Source organism: Benincasa hispida, chromosome 9 (assembly GCF_027475165.1).
Source record: "Benincasa hispida cultivar pf3 chromosome 9, pf3_genome.v1.1, whole genome shotgun sequence".
Classification (NCBI taxonomy): domain Eukaryota; kingdom Viridiplantae; phylum Streptophyta; class Magnoliopsida; order Cucurbitales; family Cucurbitaceae; genus Benincasa; species Benincasa hispida.
In genome coordinates, this window is record NC_143486.1 from 34,036,438 (window position 1) to 34,046,673 (window position 10,236).

A 10,236-nucleotide genomic window follows, 5' to 3' on the forward strand; every position below is an offset into this window, starting at 1 on the left:
TATATTTATTTTTAATACTATTTAGGAAAATTATTTTAAATAAAAAAAATTGCTGAAAATATTTACAAACAACAGCAAAATACGAAAGTTTATCTTAGATAGACCACGTGAGCGTTATGTTTTATGTTCTAAAACTCATGGTTTGTAAACAATAAAACTTATTCTGAAAATTCAATAAAAGTTGTTATTGAATATGAATTGCTTATTTCGTTTTAGACATAAATCCAATAAATTAAAATATTCATGACTATTACATGAGTACTTAAACTTTATGTGGAGACATAAAGGTGAATTAGGTTCGAGTAAATAGTCAAAATGGTCTATAGTAATAAGGTTGGGTGCCTTATTCTAGTAACACTATTGGATGCAGTCCACTCTGTAGTTGTTATAAAGAGTTGTAAAGTGCTACAGACGAAGTGATCCCGATTCGTACATGTAATGACATGAGGAGTGGGGGCGTCATGTGCAATGAGTTTACACAAGATCGAACCACGAAATAAGTCACTATTACTTTATAACGTTGTTTACTTTTTAAGATTGACTATTTCAAAGTGATGACCTAGGTAACTTGACTTTAATCCTGAGTTAACTATGAACTCCAGTTTATTCGGGATTATTCTTAGATTTGCATAAATGGGGGTTGACTCAATAGCACTGGATTAATAAACCTCCCATTTCAGGGGTAAGATCGGATAGATATCTAGGGACATAGAGTGCAAGATGTAATTCACTCCTAATAGAGATAGCAGAGAGGTTGTTCTCTTAAAGCCGACTCCAGATCTTGAACAAGGGCCGCACCCTCTCATTGGCCCAAGAGGGACTCAGTTTGATGATCGGATCACAAACCAATTGTTCATTAGAGGATAGTGGAACTTAAAGAATAAGAGGTAATCTCAGGGATAAAACAACAATTTGACCCAACCTGTGAAGGGTTAACTTACTAATCATGGTTATATCGAGTGCACACAATATATCTTTAACGAATGGGTTAATTCGATGTAAAGAGTTTAGCCAATTAATCTTGGAGCCCATGATCTATAGGTCCTCTACTAGCTCACAAATGTATTAGCCTCAGAGTAGCGTAATTTTGGAATTAAATGAAATTGGAGAACCAATTAATATTTAAATATGATTTAAATATTAAATTCGTGAATAAGATTTATGATGGTAGAATTAGTGTTAAATTAATTTAATATTTGTTATTGAATTAATTAGAATTAATTAAATTGTTTAATTAATTGATTATTATTAATTTTATAAAAAAATTAATTAATGAATTAATTTTGTAAAATTAATAAAGATTCCATTTTTGAAAATAAACACTGATTTTAGAAATCAATTAGAAAAACCAAAATTGGAAAAGAATAGAAAATAGAAAAATCCCAAAAAATGAGATTTTTCAACTTTTTATTCAAATAGCTTATTCAGGGTTCCACCATGATTTCAGTCAATCTTCCAAGCATGAGCTGCAATACATGCAGCATTGGTGTTTGCATGATAGTTATGCAATAAATCAAGAAGATTGGGCTGAGAATCGGACATGCAATGGATAGAAATTTGCTGAAAAAGGTTGAAGAAGACCTTCAACCATGGTGATGCAGTAACCTCTTCTCCTTGTTTCCTCAATTCAAACTTATTTTGAGTCCCACAACTTACACCTAAAGGATAGTAGGGAAGACTTTGGGGTGGTTCACGAGCTGAATTAAAAAAGATAGCCACTGAGGATCGTGATTCAAGTATTTCTTCAAATGTATGACATGAAACCCTCTTGTTAGTTTATGAACATGCTTAATTCAAAGCCAAAATTAATGAATTAGAATACTTAATCCGTTTTTCTTCCGTTACATGCTTTCTAGAGAGACTATTATTATTTTTAATATTTTAATTCATTTTCTTATATTCAAACATAGTTTTATTATCTATACTAAAATAAAATAAACTAAATTATAAAAATTATAAATGAATACACTGCTATCATTCAATTTGAGAAATATAAGGAAAATAAAATTGATCTGCCTTGAAGCTTCATGCCCAAAACCATTTCCATCTTCGCCAAAACCCGACTCAATCCACCTCTCTGCCGCCTTAATCAAGGACAGATGCCACCGCAAACACGACGCCATTTCAACTCACCTTGTCGTTTGAGCATCAGCGACGACGATTCCAGTAAGGAATTCACCAACATCATCTACGAGAAGACCATCGGAAAAACCATTGCGAAGGTTTTAATTGAGCTTCAAATTCAACAATTTGGTCGTTGTGTTCATCTATTTAATATTTACAAATTTCTATGCCCTAATTTTAGATTACGATTAATCAACCGGAGAGGAGGAATGCATTCCGGCCGTGGACAATTAAAGAGCCCATACGAGCATTTAATGTTGCCAGAGACGATAGTTCAATCGGAGTCATCATTCTTACTGGAAAGGTAAATTTGATTCTGTTCATTGTGATTTAGTTGTTTGATCACTGTGATTAAGTGTTACTTAGAAGTGTTTTTGAGTTAATTCCTTCGTGTGTTTATCGTAGGATCTGAGGCATTTTTCAGTGGAGGAGATCGGAGGGCAAATTTGGAATTTAAAAAAAGTTCAATAGTTGAGTCAATATTTACTGTATTTGTAAATATTTTAAAGAGTGGCTATATTTCTTAGATATTTTTCTTGATTTTTCTATCTATTACAATTTTCCAAAAAATTAGTATTATTTATTTTGACTTAGTATTTGTATTCATTTTTTAATGGTATTGTAATTAATTATCAAATTAAGATGATCTTCATGATTCTTTTATAATTAGTTGATGAATATTTTTATTAATTAATCTATTAAAATTATATGAGGTTAGCATGATTAATTTTATTAAATAAATAAAAACATAATTAATTACCTTCGAATTCTGAAAACATTTTCATGCAGAATCAATCACATCAATCTTTATAGAAATTTAGAATGTAAATAGGAAAATGGTCACAAATGATGTTATGCTTTATTGATGATCAATAATCAAATACAATAACCTTTAAAAATGATAAACAAACTATACAACCGATTAACAGAAACATAAAATTAAATCAATCAATTGTAACAATCCAAATACATATATCCCAACTGAATAAAATTGATCTAGTGAGTTTTCTTAATAACCCCTCAAGCTTATGTGATGAGAAGAACACACATTGAGCTTGTCTTTTAAAGGAAGAAACTTTGTAGCTGAAAGAGGCTTGGAACACATCTGCAATTTGAACAGCAGTTGGAAGATGTTGAATCCGAACCCTCTTTTGTTGTACTAGATATCTAACCAAATAAATGTCAATTTCAACATGCATGGTGCGAGAATTAAGAACTCGATTAGCACTTAAATATACAACACTAAGAGAATCACACAATAGAATTGGAGATTGACATAACTGAACATGTAAATCAGTGAACTGAGAATGTAGCCAAATCAATTATGAAGAAGCAAGAGCTAGACTTCTATATTCTGCTTCTATACTAGATCTTGATATTTCTGTTTGTTTCTTTAAAGTCAATTGAATTAAATTCCCTCCAAAATAAACACAAACTCCAAAAGTCTACTTCCTTTCTTTTGGGTCTGAAGCCCAGTCTGCATCTACAAATCCATGAATATTCAAGTTCTTTTGCTGCTTAAACAACAAACTACGATCAAGAGTTCTTGTCAAATATATGAGAATGCATTCCACTGCTTGTCAATGAAACTAATTTTGAAAGTGCATAAACTAGCACACTTTATTTACACAGTAAAAAATTTCTAGTCTCATTAAAGTCAAATATTGCAAATCTCCAACAATGCTTCTATATAACTTTGCATCATCAAATTTTTCACCACGATAAGCTGATATTCAAATCCACTTATCATAGGAGTAGAAATTGATCTTGCATCTTGCATTTTGGCTTTATACAATAGATATGAAATATACTTCGTTTGTGGGAAAAAAAAACCTTTAGCCTCTAGATATGAAACTTCAACTCCCAAAAAGTAATTCAACAAACCAAGATCTTTGAGAGAGAATTGTTATTCAAATTAATAATCAACTTATCAACCATATGGTGAACTATATGGGATGATAATATCATCAACATAGACAAGAATATAGCAAAAAACTCCACTTTCATGGTATACAAGAAGAGAAGAATCAACTTTAGAGTTTGTAAATTCCAACGAAGGAAGGAAGGAAGTCAACCTATCAAACCAAGCACGAGAAGCCTATTTCAAACCATATAAATAAAGCTTTCTCCAGTCTACACACTAATGTAAGAGTTGAGGAGTTTACCATACCTGGTACTTGAGTCATATATACTTCATTTTCTAACAATCCATGAAGAAAAACATTATTTATATCAAATATAATTCTACATACCCTAATTTGAATTTGAACGTATTCAAATTCAAACCCTAATTTCAATTTGAAATTCAATTTGAACACTTCAAATTGATATCATTCGAAATTCACTCAATTTATTCATTTAAGGTGTTCATGTTTTACGAGCCAGTAGAGGGACCTTATAGACCTATAGATCATGAGCTCCAACGATTTAAGATTAATTGGCCAAAATTCTTTAGATAAAATTAATCAGTATTCATTAACTATCAAGTCATACTACTATAGCTCGATAATTGTACTTTTCTCACTGTAGATATATTTGTGTCCACTTGATTTAACCATAATCAATAAGTCGACCCTTCAAAGGTTGTTCAAAATACCAGCTGAGTCAATATGCTGTTTCACACCAATATTATATCTTGCTCCTTAAGTTCCACTGATCCTCTAATGAACAATTGATTTATGATCCAATCACTAAACTGGATCCATCTCGAGCCAATGAGAGGGTGAGGCCCCTTGTTCAAGACCTGGATTTAGTACTTAAGATAACAACCTTTCTCCTATCCCTAAATCGGGTAGGCGTGAATTCCTTATTGTACCCTATATCCTCAACTATCTACCCAGTCTTACCCCTAAAATGGAAGACTTATTGAGCCAGCACTATTCAGCCAACCCTCACCCCCTCACCTATGAAAATCTAAGGATAATCCCGAATAAACAGGAGTTCATAGTTAGCTCAGGATTAAGATTGAGTTACCTAGGTCATCTAAGCGAAATAGTCAGTCTTAAACAGTAAACAACGTTATAAAGTAAGAGTGACTTATTTCTTGGTCTGATCTTATGCAAACTCATTGCATAGGACGCCCCCACTCCTCATGTCAATATATGAACGAATCAGGATCACTTCGTTTGTAGCACCTTACAATAAATTGTAACAACTATAGAGTGGGTCGCATCCAATAGTGTTACCAGAATAAGGAACCCAATCTTATTTATATACTGTAGATCATTTTGACTATTTACTCGAACCTGATCCATTTTATATCTCCACATAAAGTTCAAGTATTCATATAATAGTCATGGATCTTAATTTATTGGATTTAGACTTTATAAGTGTAATTTATAGATTTAATAACAACTTTATTGAAGTAATGTTGAATAACATCTTTATTGATAATAGAATATGTTTAACTTTACGAACTATAAGTTTTAGGACATACAACCCAACAAGAAAAGCACTAAAAGCTTAATTTTTTGTTCTAAGGAAATAAATCCAAGTATATGTTGACAAGACATCAACAAAACTAATGTAATATTTAAAGTCATTCCTAGAATTTTGATAAAAAGATCTCCAAATATCAGTCATAACTAATTGTAAAGGAGCAGAATAGACAGTTTGAGAATTAGAAAATGGAAGACTATAACTTTTAGCAAGAACATAACATGACAAATAGAAAACTTCTTTTTTATTCGAATAAGAAACATTACAAAAAGTAAGTGAAGGAATCAAATTCCTTTGAGGAAGCGTGTAATCGCTTTGCCCCAATTTTGTTATTGGAATATTTTATAGAATAAAAAACAAATACAGTATTAAACATGCTTTTACAGGATTAATAAGGGAGAAGAGCAAATACCTTTGAAAAACCTCTTCTTTGAATCTTCTCCCAGTCTTGGATAAAGGCATCACGAACAATATGATCACATACTTAGTACTGCGAGCAATACACGACCACATGACTTCTCTGTTATTCTCTTTGGATAAGAAGGATGGTGGAATCTTTTTTAGAAGTTAAGGGAAGGGAAATATTTTGGTGGAGAACTTTTCTTGTGATTTTGAGAGTAAGAGAGTGAGAGAGAGATTGATAGTCTTTTTCTCAAAAAAGTTCAATCACCAAAATGTAAACCTCTCTGTAATTTTAATACATGAGGAGAGCTGTAACTTCTTTCATCCCCATTAACCACTTCCTTGCAATTGAAAGGGATCTATTTTTCAATTAATTAATTTAAATTAATTTATTAAAAGGTTAATTGAATATAATTTAATTAATTCAATTAAATATCATATATTTAAATTAATGTATATATAAATCACTAATGTACATAATCTCTCTTTACCTATAGTTTTAATATGAATCCCAATTCACATTAATTTTAAACTATAATTTAAATATAAATACAATTCATATTAAATTAATGTTTGAATCTTATTCAAATAGTAATACTCTCATATTATATAGTTCAATTTGAATCTTATTTAAAATTAACTTTATATAATAATGTATCTATATACATATATTAATTGTACCATATACAATTGGCATTAATTCCCTTAGAATAATTTGAACCCTTAATATTCCTTCCACTTTAAAATACTTGTTTAATCTATTTGTGAGCTAGCAGTGGGACCTAATGAACCTACCGTTATAAGCTCCAATGATACATGATCAATTAATAAACTCTTTAAGTAAATTAATATGTTGAAACGTACCATCGTGCAACGAAAGTGACCAGGATTCATAAGCACTCCTGTTCATTAATTTTGGCAGAAATGAAAACATGGTTCAACAGAAATAAATGGGTTTCATAACATACCTTTGTAAAATTTCCTTAAAGCTTGAATTCAGCTGTAAATCTCATCTGAATCTTGTTGTAGACCACCCCAAGATCTTCCATACTATCCTCTTGGTGCTTTAAATTGAGTAGTGAGACTTAAAATAGGCCTGAGTTAAGGAAATTTGGAGACAAACTCACTGCAGCAACCCAAATGAAGAACGCATTTTTTCTCACGATTTTTTCAGAAAAAATTGATTCGTTGCATTGCCTTAAAATCACTCAAATCTCTTCAATATATTGTAGACTATCATGTAAAGAGATTAGTTGCATGAGATGCAGCTCATGCTTGGAGTTAATGAAGCTTGAGAAGTGGGTTGTTAGTGAGCTACTTGATGAAGACAATGGAAAATACTGTATTTTCCATTTTGTGTTTTTCCTTTCTTTTTCAATTTATCAAAATTGATTTCATAAATCAATTTTATAAAATTGAAAATATTATTAATTTTACAAAATTAATTTTATAAATTAATTTTCTTAATAAAATTAATAAATAATTATTTAAATAATTTTGATTAATTTAATATCTAATATTAAATTAATTTTTACACAATTTCATCTTCAAATATTTAAATCATATTTAAGTATTATTTCTCCAATTACATTTAATTCTAATTTGAACGTTTCAAACTCTAGAGCTAATCCATTTACGAGCTAGTAGGGGGATCTTGCGGACCTACAGATCATGGGCTCAAACGATCCGAGATTAATCGGCTAAACTTATTAGATCGAACTAACCCCCATTTGTTAACTAATGGTGATTCCACTAAAGCCATAGCTGAACTCCCCTCACTATAGATGTCCACTCGATATAACCATGATTAGTAAGTTAACTCTCCACAGGTTGTTCATAATAACAGCTGGGTCGAATCTCTATTTTACCCCCGAAATTACCTCTTGTTCCTTGAGTCTCACTGATCCCCTAATGAACAATTGATTTGTGACCTAATCAACAAATCAAATCCCTCTTAACCAATGAGAGGGTGAGACCTCTTGTTCAAGACCCAAAATTAGCACTTAAAGGGAACAACCTCTCTACTAACCCTATCCGGGTAGGAGTGAATTCTGTCTTGCACCCTATGTCCCCAGCTATTCATCCGATCTTATCCCCAAAATGGGAAGCTTATTGAGCAGAGGCATTGGTCTACTCTTACCGTTTGTAGATCAAAGGATAATCCCAAACAAACAGGAGTTCATAATTAGCTCAGGATTAAGGTCAAGTTACCTAGGTCATTGCTTTGAAATAGTCAGTCTTAAACAACAGACAACGTTATAAAATATGAGTGACTGGTTTCAATGCCTTAATCTAATAATGAGTCGCATAGCTTTGAATCATTTTGAACGATTGCCTGTAAAAATATAAAAGCAAAGTTGTCTGCGATGAATAAAAAGTTTTGAGTGGAGGCTTGCCAGTATTAAAACTTAGAAAATATTTCATAGAAGGAGTGGCTAAGTTTGAGGAGAGTGCTACTACCCTGGCTAGAAATGCAAGTGAATTATATTCTAAGAAGCTGGTCAACGGAAAGGAAGAGTCAGAGGGCAAGTTTTGAGTTTCCTTATTATAAGTCATGCTTGAAGACAAACATGATTCTAAATTTGAGGGTATGCTAGCTTGTAGAAATACAAGCTACTGTAGCCTTTTTTTTTTTTAGAATTATGAGGGTTGATGAATAGAATATGCGTTAATATTGCTAAGAATTCATGTGGAATAATAAACTTGTGTTTGATCAGTACTAAAAATCCCCGCTAACCCTATATCATGCGTTATTTTGCGTCAAAATGTCTATTTTGTAGTTGTTATAGGAATCAATCGCATGCTTGATCTCAAACCATCGGAAAGTCGATTGCATGCATCGATCTTAATGAAGACAAGTTGGTCGCATGAAATGCCGCAACTATAGTGATAACCATGATAGAAGGATGATCGCAAAGTGGATGGAGTGCGTTGATACTTTGGAAGAAACAATCATGAACGCATAACCCAAGAGTATCAAAGAGATGAGAACATGATGACATTTCACCTACTACGATAAGAATGGCAGTGATTTAGAGCGAGATTATCAAAGCTGTTGGCGTTTTGAGCTCTATAAATAGAGCCTTGATGCCCAAATTCAAAGTATCTGGGACTTCTACCTTGGGTAGATTCTTGTGATCACAGATGAGAGCATGAGCAACAAAGTATTTGAGAGTTCTTCACTTCCACAACTTCCTCTGATTAATGACCAGAGCTTCGCTGGAGATAGATCTCGAGAGGGACTTGTCTGATCTGGGAACTGGGAACTCAATCCATAAGATGGAATTCACTCCTTTTCTAAAGCAGAGATAAGTAGAGAGATTGCTCCCTTAAGGGCTGATTCCGGGGCTTGAATATAGTGGCCACAACTTCTCTTTGGAAGAGAAGACTCGGTCATAGTAGGACTATGACTTATGTTCATTAGAGGGATCAGTGGTACTTAAAGAGACAAATGTAACTACAGGGGGATAACGGTTATTGACCCAGCTGTACTTACGAGCAATCTGTGAAGGGTTATCACACTGCTGATTGGTTAAGATGGACACATAATATATCTGTAGTAAGAAGAGTTCAGCTGTCGGTCTTTAGTAGAGTGCCTGGCAGTTAACGAATGGTGGATCTTGTGACTAAAGAGTTTAGTCAGTTATTCACGTACCGTTGAAGCTTCAAGCTACAAATCCATGAGGTCCTCTTGGTAGCTCAATGGATTTAGTTGAGGATCAGTTCTTGGTGTTGATTTGAAATGTTCAAATTGCCTAGAGGTATTTTGATTATATATGGTATAATCGATATGATGTATGAGATACATCTAGTGGAGGATTGATGTAAATGAGATTTACATTAAGTACCACGGAATAGAAAAAGAACTATGGTTTATATGTTTCATGAGATGAAATATTAAAACTATAGGTTATAAATATAGTATGATAAGTTGGTTATCATTTATATTTATAATAATATTAATTATTGGATAATTAATTCTTTTTCTAACCAAATGAGTGGGTGGTTATTGGATTCTTGATAACCGTGAGTTTAAAAAGAAAATGGTTTTCCTAATTTTAATAAGATTTACAAACTGTTGGAAAAGTTTTTCATAAAGTTTTTTTGAGATTTCTCTCGGCAAAAAGGGATCTCACGGTAGTCGTCAAGTAAATATAGATTTACTAAATGACGGCTAGGGCGAGCTGAACGATTGTGCAGTGGCGAGCTAAACGATCACACAATATTTACTAAACGATCGCTTAGTTTTTCTAGATGATCGCTTGCCCAAAG

General features: G+C 32.4%; 1 protein-coding gene across 1 annotated transcript; it reads left to right on the top strand.

Annotated features, from left to right (window-relative positions):
• Positions 1–1,976: 1,976 nt before the first annotated feature.
• On the top strand, positions 1,977–2,790 carry LOC120086162 (1,4-dihydroxy-2-naphthoyl-CoA synthase, peroxisomal-like). The gene is made up of 3 exons (XM_039042645.2): positions 1,977–2,222; positions 2,306–2,428; positions 2,530–2,790. Exons 1-3 carry the CDS (start codon positions 2,028–2,030, stop codon positions 2,593–2,595), a joined length of 384 nt encoding a protein of 127 aa, XP_038898573.1. The 5' UTR covers positions 1,977–2,027; the 3' UTR covers positions 2,596–2,790.
• The last annotated feature ends 7,446 nt before the right edge of the window (positions 2,791–10,236 follow it).